The sequence below is a fragment of the Liolophura sinensis genome, chromosome 8, assembly GCF_032854445.1.
Source record: "Liolophura sinensis isolate JHLJ2023 chromosome 8, CUHK_Ljap_v2, whole genome shotgun sequence".
Classification (NCBI taxonomy): Eukaryota; Metazoa; Mollusca; class Polyplacophora; order Chitonida; family Chitonidae; genus Liolophura; species Liolophura sinensis.
This window is the reverse complement of record NC_088302.1, coordinates 31,077,725-31,097,970: the sequence shown is the minus strand read 5'-3', so window position 1 is coordinate 31,097,970 and position 20,246 is coordinate 31,077,725. Positions and strand designations below refer to the sequence as shown.

At 38.3% G+C, this 20,246-nt stretch overlaps 1 protein-coding gene across 2 annotated transcripts in view; it reads right to left on the bottom strand.

Moving 5' to 3' along the window:
• Positions 1-20,246, bottom strand: part of LOC135474026 (neurobeachin-like) — a 142,102-nt gene that overhangs the window by 99,885 nt on the left and 21,971 nt on the right. For both annotated transcript variants that reach the window (XM_064754008.1, XM_064754009.1), the window contains exons 2-9: positions 5,623-5,727; positions 4,780-4,906; positions 3,718-3,818; positions 2,954-3,049; positions 2,064-2,185; positions 1,474-1,600; positions 642-761; positions 26-172 (exon numbers count right to left, since the gene is read on the bottom strand). In XM_064754008.1, coding sequence (XP_064610078.1) covers positions 26-172; positions 642-761; positions 1,474-1,600; positions 2,064-2,185; positions 2,954-3,049; positions 3,718-3,818; positions 4,780-4,906; positions 5,623-5,727 — 945 coding nt within the window. The remainder of the gene's footprint in view (positions 1-25; positions 173-641; positions 762-1,473; positions 1,601-2,063; positions 2,186-2,953; positions 3,050-3,717; positions 3,819-4,779; positions 4,907-5,622; positions 5,728-20,246) is intronic.

Sequence of the window (20,246 nt, the reverse complement as noted above, 5' to 3'; positions counted from 1 at the left end):
TACATCCATTTGGTTCAGTGTTTACCTTGTAGCCTGGTCCTAGGGTGTAGATTGCAGCCACCTGGGCAGCAGACAAGGCCTCGCTGAATAGGTAGATAGTGGACATCTGACCACAGAACATACAGTCTTCATCAGCCTCTGTACCTGAGCCAATGAAACACTTGTCGTATGGCTGGAAAATAGACAAGACAACGTCAGTCACGAAACTGACTTTCCTCAACCACGATTGATTGACTGGTGGCCAATGATACACACTTAACAATATTTCAGTTATATGTTCATTGTCAGCTTTATGGTTGGAGAAAATTGGAATGAATAAATACTTCGGCCTTTGGCAAGCAACTAGTAATTCATCCATTATGTGACAGAGATTTTAACTTCAAGAGCAATCTCGTCATCTGTTGAACAGTTTTCTAGAAGAAACTCTAATGTAAATAACAAGACTGTAACATAATGAACTTACAACACCTGATGGTAAAAAGTGTCAAAATCTTTGCCTTAAACCACTAATTTGTAGAAAAAAAATTTTTTTTTCATCCGGATGAAATTTTTTTTTCATCTGGATGAATTTTTTTTTCATCCAGATGAACTTTGAAAAACTCTGACCATCCACAAAACGGTACAATACATGAAACACTGACCTCACTAGCACTGACCAGCCAGGACATGTCTGTTTGAGAGACAATCTGGCCATCCACATAACATCGTAGTTCTGATCTACTCCAGCGATTATACACATGTACAATGGTCAGCAAATACCACTGAAAAGAAAAGAAAGAGAAAGACAGGCTTAATGTTAAATTCCAGTGTTAATATTTGCTCTGGGATTATGATCATTATAAATGTGGTAGAGTTCTTCTTTCAGGAAGTTAATTTTTGGCTCATGACAAATCACAAAGTCACTATTTTCCACGATTTCAGGCATATTTGTCATGAATTTAGTAAAGATTAAGCACAATGAATAATTTTGTCTACTACTAAGGCATTCAATACACATATAGGATAAGCACATTTCTTGGAGTACACAGCTTTGAATTGTTAAATTTTCAACAAAGTGAAACAGGAGGAGAAAGCAGCTAGTGAAATATGTCCATCATGCCAGTTCAATCTTGTCTTCAAAGAAAAAGGCTTCAGAGCATGGTTTTCACAAAACTCTTTCAGTTTTTTGTCTTAAGCAATAGTATACTACTATACTTCTGTTATGTTTGAAAGAAGTATATTTGAGAAATGTCCCATGTTAGGCTTTGACGGATAAAGACTATTTGCTCACACAATTCACTGGACTTAGAAAGTTTCATGAAACTGGACCTAGCTGTGCTGCTATTTAAATGACAAGGGAAACTGTGACAAGATAGAACAAACTGACTATCTTCTAATAGACCTATCAGAATTTTCCTTTCATCTAATGACAAAAGCACAGGCTAGAGTCCCTATGTCACAAACGTCACAATTCAAACAAGACTGATCACTCACCTTTCTGGGTTTGAAGTCATATTTAACACAGTGCTGGAATCCTTTACCCTTAACCTTCATGGAGGTGATGACAAGGGAATTCCCCAAGAAGTGGGCCGAGTAGCCAATTCCTTTACTTGTTCGGAAACTACAAACAGGACAGAAAACATCGCCATGTACGAAAAATTACACATGAGGAGAACTAGTTTCACTCATTTCTTTTAATTCTTTTAATTTTAGAGTTAAGCGCCTGACAGTCCTGTTATGACTTCTTCTGTTGTACTTTATTATTACAGTTATAGTTGACTTTCACACAAACTGACTGCCTGCCAGCTTTTTTATAGCAAGAAATGTCACATATGCATCTAGTTATGCAGAAGCATCCAATTTTTTTTTTCAATGACCTAGAGTTATTTTTCAAGGTGACTGTGCCAGTGCCTCAGTTTAAATACAGGTACACTATCTGTAGCAATTGTGCTTACTGCTAAAAGGGTTATTTAGTACAATGAATAGTCTTTTTTATAATTACATGTACTTTCGCTTTCTAATACTTTGAAGAACATGCCTGTATAGAAATTGCTTCTCTCTCCAAGTTCACACTTGTGACTCACCTGTACAGGAATGGTTTCTCTCTCTCAATGTTTACACCTGTAACTGGGTCCAGACGTAACCAGCAAGAGAATGTCCATCCATTTTGATACGGCCATGTTTTGATTGGAGGCAAGGCAATCGCCTACAAATATGAACCATCAAAGATCATTTTAATTTAACACACAAGATGCAAACACTCAAAGAATTTAGGAAAACATTCTAATTCAAGTTGGTTTCCTCTTTGGCCGTACATGGAAAGCTCTGCCGGTGACCTGCTAATGGCCATGGTCACCTTTCTATACGTAAAATTAATGGCATAAAAACACCAATGAAATAAATCAAGGCAATATCTTGTACTATTTACAACAATTACTGCATGAAAACTTGACCCAAGCAAATGAAGTACAGAAATGTAAATAATGTTTTCTAGAACACTACGATCTGTCCTTCATTAGGGTCAGTAAAAAAACTTCCCATATAAGCAATAACATATAACTATCAAGTATAAAAAAATTTGTACAAGATAAACACCAGTGATGTGACTTATTGATTTTATGTACATGCATGGGAGTACGGATATACTTGGATTCTGACAATAGCTTGTGTAACTTATGAAGTTTCTGTTTAGGGACACCAGCACTATTTGCTACAACTGTCCACGAAAATGGTATTTTGTTACGGCACTGATCGTACGTTCCAATAAGTTCCAACTCCTAGTCCTTCATTCATATTTTGTACCCAGACAGGGGAGGCAACCTCCGTCATCCAGTTATAAAACTGCTCGGGACATTATCTGATCGTAATATCCATGAATGAATGCTGTCAATGTAAACTTAACTTCTTTCCTTTAAACAAAAAGGTGTGTGGAAGGTGTTAGTGTGTTTGTACCGTTGTAGAATTGTGTACATACTGAGCCTTGTTTCCCCGGAAAGCTGAAGAACTCATCGGGACCATGGCGCTGGGGCATGTGGCGAAGGACTGACAACAGCTTCACAGAATGGCGAGGCTGAAACACAGAGATACAGGTATAACTGAAAAGTGAAAACACGCACATGACCCACAACCACAATGAATTTCAGTGCATGGCTGTGATTTTAAGTTCTGCAAATCTACACAGGCTTAGATAATTTAGGAGAAGGGACATAACTCTTCAAAGGTTAGACCAGAATTTCCATAAAAGCAATGCTTACAATGCAAAAACATTTTACAAGGATATTCTTGAATAAACACCATGCAAACATGTGAAAAGATTACAAAACATATAATTCTGTAGGTTCCGCAGTCTGTCCATCCACAAACCTACAAGCTGCTGGTTTTCACGCGTTTCCAATGTGCATTCATCATCTATCAATACTCTCATGTACATATCTTCATTGGTTTGTAACCACATGGAAAGTGTGTTAAAACCTTTGTGACCCATTAGGCTTTTAGAAACCTGCCCGGGGGGAACCCACGACCATCCGCAGGTCACTGGCAGACCTTACCACGTACGGCCGGAGAGGAAGCCAGCATGAGCTGGACTTGAACTTACAGCGACTGCATTGGTGAGAGACTCCTGGGTCATTACGCTGTGCTAGCGCGCTAACCAACTGAGCCACGGAGGCCCCCCTTTAGGCTTTTAGAAACCTGCCCACTGACCACTGAGAACATCAGTCTACCTGCTCCACAACTCACCCACATGCCTCCCTTGGCTTTCAGACAGCTGACCAGTGTCTTCAGCTCCTTCACTGTGATACTGTAACTGGCCAGTACACTCAGTAAGTCGATCAACAGGTCTGGAATTCAGGACAATAACAGATATACACACGATGAATATGCACTTGTTATATATATATATATATATATATATATATATATATATATATATATGAGACTGAGAGTACATTTTAATAGACAGCTATTCCACATGCTGACAAAAATCAATCTACTAGTTAACTTCTATTTACTTGATTGGTGTGTAGAGCCATACTTATAAGATGGCCATTTTTTCAGAGTAGAGAACATTGGAGAGCCCAGAGTAAACCACCAACCCTTGGGAAGTTATCAGCCAACTGTCCCACATCACGCTTGACATAATTTACTAGGCAAGTGGTCTGAAGTAAACTTCATGTAAGAACACACAAGAGAGTGCTCTTGACCACCTACTGCCACAAAGGTCCAAGAGCAAAGCTACTTTTAGAACTTCATTTGAACTTTTGGAACTTCAAGATCTTTTAGCTTCATTTGTACATGTGTTATATCATTTACAATATGTTGTGCATACTCCTTACAGCGCATGCGTTGCTCTCTACCTTTTCCTTTGCATCACTGCCACCAATAGACAAGATTGACCTTTGGAGCCTGTGAGACGCACGTAGGCTTGTTTCAGATTAGCCTCATCACGTGAGTCGTCCTGTGGAACTATTTAATCAGCATTCATCAATAAAAATGTTTCAGGTGTTCGTGCTGTACACATTTTACATAAAGAAAATGAATGCATATTATTTTTATTATTATTATTAGAGACAAAGGTTGACACGGATTGTTTGTGTTTTCTGACATCACTTCCTGCCTAATCACTGCGACCCCAGTGACCTCCGCGTTGTTCAAAATTTCTGTACAAAATTGCTTTTGGTGGCAGGGATGTAAAGCGAAAGGTAGAGAGTTACGCATGCGCTGTAAGGAGTATGTATGTTGTGTCTTTTGTGGAATCAGAGACACCCGAATTGTCAATCGACTTTTTCCACATGTGTTTACCTGCGACTAGATCATCCGATGCCTCGAGTATATTGAGCACATGGGCCACAAGTCCCACCTCCGCACAGGCCTGCAGGTTCCTTTGACTCTTCTTCAGCATGGCTGTGAACACACTCCATATCTGGGCCTGCAAGTAGAAGGTTAACACTCAGGATGGCCAAGGTCAAGATTTCATAGATAACAGGCAAATTCAGGGAATTTACTTCTTATGCTAAATTTGCAAAACTTTTGTGTGGAGCAACCTGGTTTTCAAACTTGATCTGAAGAGACATAAAATGATCATCAAGATTACATACACAACAGGCAAATTCAGGGAATTTACTTCTTATGCTAAATATGCAAAACTTTTTTGTGGAGCAACCTGGTTTTCAAACTTGATCTGAGGAGACATAAACTGAATGAATGAATGAATGATTATGGCTTAATGCCACATCGGCAATATTTCAGTCATATCGTAGCGAGATATAAATTGAACCTGCTCCAAAAATCTTATCAAAATCAAACAATATCTGGTGCAGTTATTACATGGAAACCAAAGCAAGAAAGACAGAGCAAACTCAAATTAATATTCCTAGCTTTGTGTTTAGCAAAAACATGGGATAACAAAAATATCAATACAATATTAATGTAAAAATCCATTCATCATTCAATATTATCTAAACAACATGTGAAATGGACATTACTTTTTCTGAATCACTGATGTTCTCACAAGGCAAATTCAGAAAGAACTGCAATGGATCATGTCTGTATTTCACTTTTCATGTCATACGCCATCATTAACAAAACACACGTACAAAACTATCTTTAATTGGCGTATTAATGGTGCTTTAGAAATCAACTCACCTGAAGTTTAGGAGGACTGTTTTCAAGCAGTTTTAGCATGTGAAGAATGTTTTGACTATCCTTGATGATGAAATTGGTCTCAATGTCAAAGTCTGCTCCAACAAGCTGGAAAATTAAACGAAAAAAATTGTCTCACATAATCATCTACACGTACCTATTAGCTTTAATAGCTATCCGCTAGTACAAAAGAAGTGCTGCACCTGGCACCTAAAGTGTGCACCCTGCACCTAAAGTGTGCACCCTTCCCGTTTTTAAGTGGCACGACTGGTAGGCTGTGGTAATTGCCACCTTGCCTGACTTGCGGAAAATGTACCTTTGCCTCTCTTGATTTCTAGCCAGGGTCTGCACTGTACAATAACTTTCCACATTCAACCACAAGAAATTAAAACAGATCTACCCCCAATGCTGTAAACTTATAAAAAATGAATTAAAAATTTATTTGTTTATTTCACTCTTGCTGAATTTGTCACTTATATAATAGCAGTCAATTTTTAATTTCAGATATACATTGCAAGAAGCCGATTATATTTAAAGTTCATGAATGAATGAATGGAATGAATAATTCTGACTACATTCCACATAAAGCCATATCATGGCATAAGCATGTCAAAACCTACATGTAACATGCACAAAACACTCCATCTGAGAAAATAAAAATCATCAATACTAGACCCTTAATAATGAATGTATTTCCTAACATTTCTATTAAAATGATACATGTACCAGTATTCCATAGGCATCCTACCCCACCCATTAAAGCTAATGATGAGATGTGAGAAACAGTTAAGGCCGTACTACAATTGGCTTTATATCAAGATTGCTTTCAGTTGTATATTGCCCTGAATAAATGGAATTTGAGCATTTTCAAGTGATTTGATATTCTATGTATCCTTCATTTGCCCAAGGCCAGATTTTGATCAGTTTCCTTCGATCGTATAAACCCTGGCCCCTGTCGTATAAGTACAAAAGTTTTCGTGTGTGTGGCGAAAAACCGAATTTAAACCAATAATTGAAATTAATCTTTTGCCTGAGGACACGCGCACTAATTGTTGCCTGTACATGGCAAAGAATGTCAATTTCTTAAAACCTGATTGCATTACAGTAATTATGTCTCATATTATGGGTCTCCAATCTTTCCCTTGAGCTACATTGACATGTATACTGCAAGTATCATTTATAAAGAAAGAATCAAGTAAATATCATCACTGCCTTAGAAGGAAGGAGATGATCTGAAAATAACAACAACCAAATTTTTATCAGTTTACAATACAACAACGGGTCACTGACCTTAATTACATATCTGATAACAACTTGAGAGCATTCAATCACCTGATGCAAAAACAGCCGTATGTTTCTATTGTAAAGAACCAATAAAACTTAGTAAACAAACCCCTGTGCACTGTAAAAATGTTTAACTTTTCATTTACAAATACCACATAAAAAATTAACAACAGAATAAATCTAGTAGTTTATAGTTTTATCTAACACGGATACGAAAATGTATATGTATCCTTGATACACTTGAGTACACTTGCACTTAAAACAGATCTATTCTTCACAAGTCAGACATTTTTCAGCACCAAATAGTTGTACATGTACAGGTGCATGTCACTAATCCAGCTGTTGTGATTTGAGAGGTACTGTACTTAATTTTTTCTGACAGCACGGAGTGAATGAGCCAATAGAAGCTCAATTTCACTGTCGACTGCTACAAAGATCCACAACCCAATACATGAACAGTGCACAACATTATCACTGCATCCTTGAAACAGCCTACTCACTTTATCAATTACAGCCTCTTTTTTCACTGTGATAATTGATTAATGGCTTCTGAGGGTACAAATAAGGAGAATCAACACAAGCACAATGGTGAAGGAAGTAGCATTTCATGCAGGCACCAAATGGATATAAAAGCCAATTTGATCTTCCACCAAGTGATACGACCTTTCAATAGATTAACTAGACAAAAAATTCACTGTAGCCTGACTGATCTCTCGCTGAATGCACAGAGAGTTGTTTAATACTTACATCAAATATCTTAAAAACACACCATCATCATCAGATAAATTGTATTTTCATGGATAAGCTGAATCTAGCATAAATGGGGGTTATACTATCTGAGATGATTAAAACACTGGGTCACTGTGACTATCTGGCCCTTCACCACTGATGATCTGTAACTCAAGTCCAGTCTTCAATGTTCTATACTGGAGAATTACCGTAAATTTGTAAGTTCCAAGTTGAGCCGAATTACAAAAGGCAAATATATGCTCGAGAATTAATGAGCATTACCACAAATGAAACCGGATGTTGAAAGCCAATCGTGAAAACTTGACGCTACATATAGCTATTCATTCCATTCTTGGCGACAGCAATTGTGACATCATGACGCCTCGTAAAGACTGACTGTGTTACCAATGAGTGGGTCATTGGATTGACCTACATATGCAACAATGCGGATTATTATTGGTCACAAGCATGTTCTTGAGTGACAGTTCGGAAAACGGTTTGTCATAAGATTTGTATTTATGGGTAACCATGGCATCCTATTATTGTCATGTATATCCGTTTTCTAACCTTATCCGTCTTCATATACCTATATTTAACTCTACAGCATGCACAGTTACTTAATTAATATATAAATACAGCCTTACTATGGCCCCCAATCAATTATTATAAGCCCTGTAATGTCCAATTTAAGCACAAGCTGAATGCTTGTAATCTATGGGATGTATAAATAAAGGCAATAAAACAGAGGGCCACCTTCTGATGGGGCATCCACAGATCTTTATTACAGCAAATGTAACAAGGTCGTTAAATTCTCACAAAATGGTACAATTCTGCCAACATACCGATGCCATGTACCAGGGTCTTGAAGCCATATTATTCCTGGACGGGGCTAACTTAAGGTATTTATATCCATTGCCACATTTTCATTTCTCAGAAAAACTATCCAATAGATAGCCATTCTTCACACAGACGGGTGATATATATATATATATATATATATATATATATATGTATTGCTTTAATTCTTCAATGTTGAATGAATGAATGAATGCCTGGGGTTTAACATCGTACTTAACAGTTGTTCAGTTACATGACAATGACACAACCCCATCATATAAGAAAAAATAAGATTAGTAAGGTACGGAATTTTTTTTAATTGTAGCTTGTGATTTTAAACAAATTAACATTGAGAGAAAAATATAAAAGAAATTCCATCAAAGTACCCCCATCAACCGTATTTCACTGATGGCCTTACATACACAGATATAGCAATGGGCCATCTCTCTATGGTAAAGTAATGCTGGCCATGCTCAGTACAGAAGCAAACATATCCATGTCCTTACTGATTCACTCGTATACTAGTTTTAATGGTTACATGTATCCACATGTACATTACGTAGCTATTTAAACGGATACAGAATTGACGCTGATTAGCTGACAGAGGAGATAGGGCTTCCAGGAATAAATCTTGCAGCCTTGGTTCATTTATTTATTTAATTGGTGTTTTACGCCGTACTCAAGAACGTTTCACTTATACGACGGCGCCAGCATTATGGTTGGAGGAAACCGGCCAGAGCCCGGGGGAAACCCACGACCATCCGCAGGTTGCAGGCAGACCTTCCCACTTGCGACCGGAGAGGAAGTCAGCAGGTTCTGGATTTGAACTCACAGCGACCGCATTGAAGAGAGACTCCTGGGTCATAACGCTGTGCTAGCACTCTAACCAACTGGAGCCTTGGTCATGTTTGAATAAATGTACCTTACCTAAAATTCAGCTTAGTCAAGGTATAGCCTGGAATTACCTTTTTACTTCACACCAGCCAATCAGAATCTATTCTGTATCCCTTTAAGGCTGAGATCATTTTACTATATAGAGAACTGCACTTTGAAAACTGTCCACTGACACTGTTCAAAGTTGCATTCAGGCTTGTGGACCTATATACACCTACAGCACAGAATTACATACAAATGTACATGTATATTATCTAGCTATAAAGAATACCTTTGGTATTAGTCACCTGTCTCACTTAGGCAAGATTCAAAGATATATGTATATATGTACAGTGTACTCCCTGATTCAAAACTTAACCAGGTAATTTTTTGTGGGCTGACATCTCCTGCCAAACTGCTGTCCATATGAAAAAGTTCAGGAAACAAAGTTATGTTTAAGTAGTATATTAAATCAGAAAGAAGTAAATGCCTCAGGTTGACAAGACTGGTACTGCCACAATAACTGATTATTTGCAACTTTTATAATGGCAGACCATCCATATCTGCATGGACTTGTATTATAACATGGGTTGCTTGCGCAAAGCGATGGTAGGCTAAGTTGACTGCAATTTACATGGCGAGAAATAAATACCCCTGATAGACATACATGTACGTGTACATATATGCATGGGAGATATTATAATATAGTCTGTCTGAGCAGAAGAGAGTACAGTACCTCTTCTGGTAGACTGTAGACACGGGTTCAATTCCGTTGTCAAGCATACAGTATAGTACCACATTCACTAAGGCAAGAAGCCTTAAGAGTTAGGCTTGATACTTTTTTTTTTTTTTTTTTTGAGTATATGTTTAGCATTATTCAATTTTGCAGTGAGATTCAGTCAGAGATGTTATTTTGCAGGATGTACACTGTGATCTGAAGTGAATAGGGCCTCATTTGTGACGAAATTATGCGGTTCCTACGTTCAGGCCCAACTGAAATGCAGACGATATTTGCAAGCCAAGAATCACCTTGGACATCTTGTTTCCTTCGAGTATTTCAGGCATACAAATCACTTCAAATCCTTTTATGGATTTTTATTTTCTTGTTTTCTTTGACTAGTGATTTTCACCACGCACATGTATGCATGAAACTGTGTCTAATTCTCGTTTAATACATGAACTCCTTAAGGTTTGATTAAGACACTGGAGACGGTCAGGTTTGTGTAGAAAATAGTCAACTCTCTGAAGGAGGCAACAACCTTGGCTGTTAATCATCAATTTTGAATAAATGTCAAACTGAGGTGAAGCATTGTGGTGTGTACTAATCCCTCAGAAGTATTACTGTGGGCATCGCTATATTTACAGATGGTCTGGGTTCTTCGACAGGTGATTTTCAGATTCCCCTGCTTTCAATGTCTGTAGGGCTTGGTGACAATAAGTGGTCTATGGCGCTGGTGGGGCCATTTGGACAGTCTAATTATCATTCAACACCATATGTCTTCCAGTAATATGGTGTGTATATCTGTGCTTCACACATGGAAAAGTTCATCAGCAACTTGCCAATGGTTGGTGGTTTTATACCCTTGGCACTGTTTTTGCTCCACATATAGAACTGATGAACATGGTATACATGTCCATGTAGGTAAAAAAAAAATTCTTGAGTAAAGCATTACAAAACACAGATTCAGTGATATTCAGGCCCAACACATTGAAAGTGTGAGTATACATCAGTATGTGGTGTCACATCTGGTTTCTGTGTGTATAATGCTGTGCATTTACATGTAACATTCCACTAAGACACCACTTCGTATAAATACATGCAGATTTCAGAACTGAGAATGGCCTGCTGCAAGAAGACAATATGGTGAAATGATAGACATACATGTACTGAAAGCAATATAATGTTGAAAGCATGTTCGAGACCAAACAAACATGTATATGTATACATGTTTTGCACTGAAGAAATTCTATATGCCACTTGATATCTGATACCTCCTGCCAGATGAATGGTGATATGAAGCATGCCAAACATTATGTGGAATGGTATGAGATGCCAATGCCTTGTGTATGAGGATACACAGGACATGACAAGTACATTAGCGGGCTAGCGCGGCATAATGACCCAGGAGCCTCTCACCAATGCGGTCGCTACAAGATCAAGTCCAGCCATACCTGCGAAGGTCTGTCAGCAACCTGCGGATGGTCGTGGGTCCCCCCCCCCCCCCCACCATAATTCTGGCCCCTACTGTATAAGTAAAATATTCTTGAGTACGGCATAATACACTTATCAAATAAATACATAAACCTTAATAAAGTGCATGTATGTATCACTGATGCTCACAGATTTGTGCAGAAGAACAAGATTCACCTAGAGTAGTGCTGACTGTATATGGTCACGAGTGCATCTTTAACAAATGGTTTTCAAATGGAGCGCCCACTTTCACACAACCTTGTAAATCAATTTTACGTAACTTTTCTAACTTGTAAATGACGTCACCTTATGGCACTATAACGGCACTATGATCTAGATGTCTTTTTATGAAAAACATTACAGGAAATGTGACTTACAAAATTTTGTGAATGTGGCTGCAGGCATCCAGGGCCATATCTAGAACCATTCCAGAATACCAGTTCCAGAAATACCTTTAAGCACCTAAAGCTAAATCTGTATTGAAACAGTAAACTGAACAGAAATGAGATGATTTACAAATAAAAAGTTTTCATATAAATTTCTTTCATTCACAGACTGTAAAGCCTTATGAAAGCATCGTTTTGAGTTGCACTTTACAGATCTTCTTTAGGCATGGTCACGATGTAAACTTTAATGTTTGTCAATCAGATATCGCCCGGTAAACACGTACATCTAAATAAAGTTTCATCATAATATCCCACCATAAGAAGTAGTCAAAAGTGTGGGAAATCTGTCATCATGGTTGTCAGAAAGATAGGCATTGTGATCATGGTAGTCAAAAGTGTAGGCACAATGTCATCATGGTAATCAAAACTGTAGACGTTACATCATTTTGGTCATCATAAGCGTACGCATTACAATATCATGGGTATCATAAGTGTAGGCCGACACAATAGGCCATAATCACTCATTCACTCAAAAGCATATTCATTTATATCATCATGCTTGTCATAAGCGTAGGCATTACACCATCATGGTAATCCAAACTGTCGGCATTATGTCGTCATGGTAGTCAAAAAGGTATTCATCACCCTATCATGAGCGTTAAACCTGTAGGCATTTTGTCATTATGACAATCAGTTATGGGTCACTTGTGTTTTTAGGCACAGGAAATCAGTATGCAAAATATATCACCTCAGAGTCAGTAATACCTGAAAATGGATAGACAGAGCCAAGTACATCTTATCACTGTTAAACCAATACTTCCATTATTATAAGGTAACTGGATAACCATGCCCTACTTATGTTACCAATATTTTCCCATCAGGATGTTAGAACCCACTGGATGGTGAGTCAGTAAAGAGCTGTCTAATGAATCCTGTACACACACATTGTCATCCAGTACATGAATATGCCCAGGGAGATTTTTTCTTTGTTTTGGTTAGCCATGTCCCTCAATCAAAAGCCCTTCAGGGGCATGAAGCGTATATTAACAATGGCCTATCTATTACACATGATCCAAATCACCACAAGGTTTCAACTTGCTTTTGGCACTCAGGTCATCGGTCCATGAAGCACATGGTTCATTGTGGTGGCAAACACACAGCCACCCTGACTCTAGACTGCAGATCTAATAACAAACCTTTCCCGCTTTTAGTAATTCTAGTCTACAGTATGTACATGTAACCTATTGTTCTTTCCTGCCTTTTCAATGATGTTATATGGAAAGATGTTATATGGGCAAAATGGCCAGGTATCACTCATTCATTGCAAAAGACCAATGTCCTAGTCTATTAAAAGGTAGATACACATGTAACCCATCTTAATGATAAATTAAACACAAACACATGTAAATGAAGTTTCTGTTTCAATATGTGGAATATATTGCTGCATATTATAAACATGCATGTTCTTTTGATATGCACGTACACCAAAAAACAAAGCAAATGTGAATGAACATACGCAGATTTTAACATGTCCTTACATAAAGCTGAAAGAAAGCTACCATGCTACCATGATAGCATTGAAGGGGCATGTCACTAGCTCACCACCAGCACACTTGTTGTACCATGCCTCTTGCATTTCACTCCACCCAGTCACATTATACTGACACCGGGTCAACCAGTCCTGTTTCCTTGTTTTAGCATACCAGTGCTGACTGCCAAGTTTTTTAACTCTTTGATAAGGCACGACCAGGGTTTGATCCCGGGTCTCTGACTTCGAGGCGGACACTCTAACCATTGGGCCACCGAAGCAGTCTAGGCAGACTAGTGGCTCACTCCTTAGCTGAGATAAATGTATTTTGGCACTGTGCTGTATTCTTGTCTCAACTAAAGGCTCTGCTGAAGAGCATTAAAGCTACCCTAATAAATTCCTCAAATTCCCAAAATGCCCTGTATATTGGTTGGGTTAGCCAATCACAGCGTTTCACAAAATGTACAATTTTAGCAGTAATAAACATCCTCCAAACATGCGAACAGTCTGAAGAATTACAGTAATGCTGTAACTCTTTAGGTGCTTTAATACATTTTTTTTTTTTTTTTTTTTTTTTTGATTGGTGTTTTACGCCGTATTCAAGAATATTTCACTTATACGACGGCGGCCAGCATTATGGTGGGTGGAAACCGGGCAGAGCCCAGTGGAAACCCACGATCATCCGCAGGTTGCTGGCAGACCTTCTTACGTACGGCCGCCAGCATGAGCTGGACTTGAACTCACAGCGACCGCATTGGTGAGAGACTCCTGGGTCATTACGCTGCGCTAGCGCTTTAACCGACTGAGCCACGGAGGCCCTCGCTTTAATACATGGCTTCTACCAAAATGCTTCCATCATAATTGGTGACAAAAAAAAAAAATCCACCACAGAAAGTAATTCTGCTGAGATTTTCATATCCAGGCTAGATAACTGTTTTCCTGACATAACGTGTATGAAATGCTACATGTAGCCAACTATATTTATTTCATTTTGCTTACATACATAATGGCCGCCTGCTTTCTCGATGGATGAAACCTACAGGTTTTTGCTTAAAAAACAATCCCTGGTATGGACCTCAATTAATGAAGCCAATTTCTATCATCAAATCAGTGGTATTTGTATCAGAAAAGAAGGAATATTTACAATTTTTACCCTTTTTCTGACCACAAAGTTGTGAAACAATTTCCGTTCACTTTGACGCTAATTTGATTTTGCTCAATTTGATGTCTGCGTAGACCCAGTGAAAATCGATGTGGGCGTTGAAATATTGCCTCAATTGATCAACTCTGGAATTTGTTGAAAAACAACTTTGGAAATTAATGGCACACCAATACAAAAGTGACAGTTCATATTTTTGCTTACAGAATGGTGGTAACATTTTCTTCAGTAAAATATAAAAACATTGCTAAGAACTACTTACTCATATAATTTCATTGCCTATAGAAGGTATTTTCTGGAGAAGAGTCCTTTTGACAACAAATTACATGGCATACACATGTCCTATAAACAGTAAATATGGAAATGAGAATCCTATCCTCATGCTACCTAGTTTTGTGAACATGATAAAAACATGATAAGATCTGTAAACATTATACTTTAACCCGGTATCACTTTTTCATTATAGAAGATACCTGACCTAAAATTTCATGATTACATGAATAAAGTTAATACTCCTTCTGTCTTCCTCACAAGACCTACTGTTCTCAGAACAGGAGCTTTGATTTATTTATTTATTTATTTGATTTGTGTTTTACGCCGTGCTCAAGAATGTTTCACTTATACGACTGCGGTCAGCATTATGGTGGGTGGAAACCGCGCAGAGCCTGGGGGAAACCCACGACCATCCGCAGGTTGCTGACAGACCTTCTCACTTACGGCCTGAGAGGAAGCCAGCATGAGCCGGACTTGAACTCACAGCGATCGCATTGGTGAGAGACTCCTGAGTCATTACGCTGTGCTACCGTACTAACCAAATGAGCCACAGAGGCCCCCAGGATCTATGAGGTCTGTTTGGTAGGATTTGCTGCTGGACAAAACTACACTCTGTGTTTCAGCACCAAATGTAGTATTTCTGGACATTTACTCGCCTCTAAAACTGTACTTTTTGGGGTGAATTTATTGGGTTGATAGAGCGTGAGCCATTTTCACAAAACAGTCATATTTCTCGTCACGTTTTTCGTAAAAGACATTGTCTAGACAACATCATGTATGAGAAAAGTTAGGAAAAACTGATACACAAAGATTTCTGAAAGATGGCTCATTATAGAAACTACAGAGCACGCCTCGAGTGAAGAGTGATCTGAAATCCACACAATACGGTGGGCCTCAGGTGACTGCAGTTTTCACATCCAATCGTTAAAGGGAACGTCTGAGTGATTATAGTACAACTGTGCTCTTTTAACACATGACCTGATTAATCTCCGCTCAGCGCTGATGTGTTCCACAACGCATGACAATAATCAGGAACCTAAAGTCCAAATCTTACTGACATTACCACAACCCAGAAAGTCAGAAATCTCCACCAATTCAAAACCAGCGAAAGAAATGCAGGCACTGCAAGGCAAGGCAAACTGAGATGTATGTGAGTCAATAAAAAATTACAACACCTTAGCTCATTAAATTTATTCATCTGATTGGCCTCTTTAATTGGAGGAGGGGGGGCCTCCGTGGCTCAGTCGGTTAGCTCGCTAGCGCAGCGTAATGACCCAGGAGCCTCTCACCAATGCGGTCGCTATGAGTTCAAGTCCAGCTCATGCTGGCTTCCTCTCCGGCCGTAAGTGGGAAGGTCTGTCATCAACCTGCGGATGGTCGTGGGTCTGCCCCGGGCTATGCCCGGTTTCCACCCACCATAATGCTGGCCGCCGTCGTATAAGTGAAATATTCTTGAATACGGCGTAAAACACCAATCAAATAATAAAAAAAAAATAAATAATTGGAGGAGGAATCTGAGATGGTTAGAGTAAACAAACGACCTATTGATTTTGACTTAAAACATTCAGACCCAACACAAGCTATAGGCAGAAGGCAAGCAGTCACCACTGAACTTCATGTAAGGCCACATGAACAGCTCCACATATTGTCACCAAGGCTGCAACCACACATGCATGTTGGCCTACACTAAATTCCTTGCATGAAAATGGGATACATTCAACACTTCTGCATGGCTGAAAAACAAGTGTCATAATGACCTGATGTATTTTTTGCTCTCTGTAGCATGTATCCCCATGAATGGCTGAAATATTGCAAGCATTCTGCATACTAATACATGTCTGTACCAGTGACTATACAGAACTGGATAGGCATCAGCATCAACCAACAAGTACATGTAGTAACCTGTCTAGCCTGTGACTGTGAACAAGGCACATGTCTGTTCACATCACATGTACATGTACCAGTCCCTGTCCAGTATAGTCATGGAAGCTAAACGTTAACTATTAGAGAGTCAAGGTTCTGACAGAGTTCCAAACAACCAGTCAGACATGGGGAGAGTTTGGCATCCCATGCCTCACTTCATTATAAAAGGCAGCGATGTTAAACCCGGGCTAAAAGGTTTTTCCGTGTCATAGTGATTTACTATGCACCGAAGCAGTACACACCAACAGCACCACTTAGAGCCATTCTTGTGGCACAAGTTAATCAATTCCTGTAGACAAGTTAACATGTTTATAGCTGGTATTGATGAAATATTCCCTCAGAATGGTATCCAAGAACCTGAGTGTAAGCAATAGCCCCAAGCCTACAACATTCTCTTAAATTAATTTCAGAGATTAAACCTGCCATAACCTAATATAGTAAAATCACCAAAAATGTGCTACAATTTCCATACAAATTATAGATAACCTTCAACAGTAATACCATAAAACCAGCAGCAAAATGCTGACTACAGTATCATAATGTTTGTACCCTAGCAACAGAGAAGAGCACTCAACCATTAGATGTACATGTACATGTACAACAAACCCACCATCATTAAAGGCATGTGCACCTACATGTAGTACTGCAGTGTGCTGGTTTTTGCATGCAATTTCATGCACCAGTAAAACCACAAGTAACATGCTATATATACAGCATAATAATGTGTTCTCGAGCAACTTCTCCATCCATATAGTAAATCAACAAGTAACATGCTATATATACAGTATAATAATGTGTAGTCTAGCAACTCTTCCATCCATACAGTAAAACTACAAGTAACATGCTATATATACAGCATAATAATGTGTACTCGAGCAACTCCTCCATACATACAGTAAAACCACAAGTAACATGCTATATATACAGTATAATAATGTGTTCTCAAGCAACTTCTCCATCCATACAGTAAAACCACAAGTAACATGCTATATATACAGCATAATAATGTGTACTCTAGCAACTCTTCCATCCATACAGTAAAACCACAAGTAACATGCTATATATACAGCATAATAATGTGTACTCGAGCAACTCCTCCATCCATACAGTAAAACCACAAGTAACATGCTATATATACAGTATAATAATGTGTAGTCTAGCAACTCTTCCATCCATAAAGTAAAACTACAAGTAACATGCTATATATACAGCATAATAATGTGTACTCGAGCAACTCCTCCATACATACAGTAAAACCACAAGTAACATGCTATATATACAGTATAATAATGTGTTCTCAAGCAACTTCTCCATCCATACAGTAAAACCACAAGTAACATGCTATATATACAGCATAATAATGTGTACTCTAGCAACTCTTCCATCCATACAGTAAAACCACAAGTAACATGCTATATATACAGCATAATAATGTGTACTCGAGCAACTCCTCCATCCATACAGTAAAACCACAAGTAACATGCTATATATACAGCATAATAATGTGTACTCGAGCAACTCCTCCATCCATACAGTAAAACAACAAGTAACATTCTATATATATACAGCATAATAATGTGTACTCTAGCAACTCTTCCATCCATACAGTAAAACTACAAGTAACATGCTATATATACAGCATAATAATGTGTACTCGAGCAACTCCTCCATCCATACAGTAAAACAAGTAACATGCTATATATACAGCATAATAATGTGTACTCGAGCAACTCCTCCATCCATAGAGTAAAACCACAAGTAACATGCTATATATATACAGCATAATAATGTGTACTCTAGCAACTCTTCCATCCATACAGTAAAACTACAAGTAACATGCTATATATACAGCATAATAATGTGTACTCAAGCAACTAATCCATCCATACAGTAAAACCACAAGTAACATGCTATATATACAGCATAATAATGTGTACTCGAGCAACTCCTCCATCCATACAGTAAAACCACAAGTAACATGCTATATATATACAGCATAATAATGTGTACTCTAGCAACTCTTCCATCCATACAGTAAAACTACAAGTAACATGCTATATATACAGCATAATAATGTGTACTCGAGCAACTAATCCATCCATACAGTAAAACCACAAGTAACATGCTATATATACAGCATAATAATGTGTACTCGAGCAACTCCTCCATCCATACAGTAAAACCACAAATAACATGCTATATATATACAGCATAATAATGTGTACTCTAGCAACTCTTCCATCCATACAGAAAATCCACCAGTAACACATACATGTATATACACATACACATGCCTATGTTTCAGTATAAAATCAGTATTAACCCAGCCCATACAACAATAAATACAGTCTGTGTACCGGGATACAATGTGTTAGATGGGATAAAAAGCAGGAAACAACTTGTCAACACAATGCAGATACGACAGGTTTGATATCTTGGAAAGACACATTCATACTGCAAATTACACATGCTGTATGCACATTGTCCAAATGTGCCATATCGTAAAATTGACTCACTTATCAGCATAAACACAAGGACAAATACCAGATGTATTCACGAACCTTGTTTTAGTACTTTATTTCCCAAGTACATCCTAGACCCACAGAAGTGTGCAGTTCTACAATTTTCATGTAAATGTGCAATCTGTGCATGTAACACACGTACACGTAGCTTGACCTACAACATGTGTAACACTCCACAACTGGTAGTAACCGGAAGTGTACATGTACATGTAGCTAGACCTACAACATCTGTAACACTCCACAACTGGTAGTAACCAGAAGTGTACATGTACATGTAGCTAGATCTACAACATCTGTAACACTCCACAACTGGTAGTCACTGAAAGTGTAAATGTACATGTAGCTAGACCTACAACATCTGTAACACTCCACAACTGGTAGTAACTGAAAGTGTAAATGTACATGCAGCTAGACCTACCTAGCTAGACCTACAACATCTGTAACACTCCACAACTGGTAGTAACTGGAAGTGTACATGTACATGTAGCTAGACCTACAACATCTGTAACACTCCACAACTGGTAGTAACTGGAAGTGCACATGTACATGTAGCTAGACCTACCTAGCTAGACCTACAACATCTGTAACACTCCACAACTGGTAGTAACTGAAAGTGTACATGTACATCTAGCTAGACCTACAACATCTGTAACACTCCATAACTGGCAAGGCAAGTTTGAACAAGTATCTCAATGAAACATAGTCTTTGTATAAATTCATTAGACTGGGGCTCAAAACAAGATCTCCTTTACTCAGTCAAAATTTTTTTAAATATTCAAAATTGGCTATTACCTTTACAGCACAAACATAAATAAGCATGTATTTACTTGCTGTTATAAGAATCCAAAAGAATCTTTTATTTGTTTATGTGACTGGTGTTTCAAGCCGTACTCAACAATATTTCACTTATACGACAGCAGCC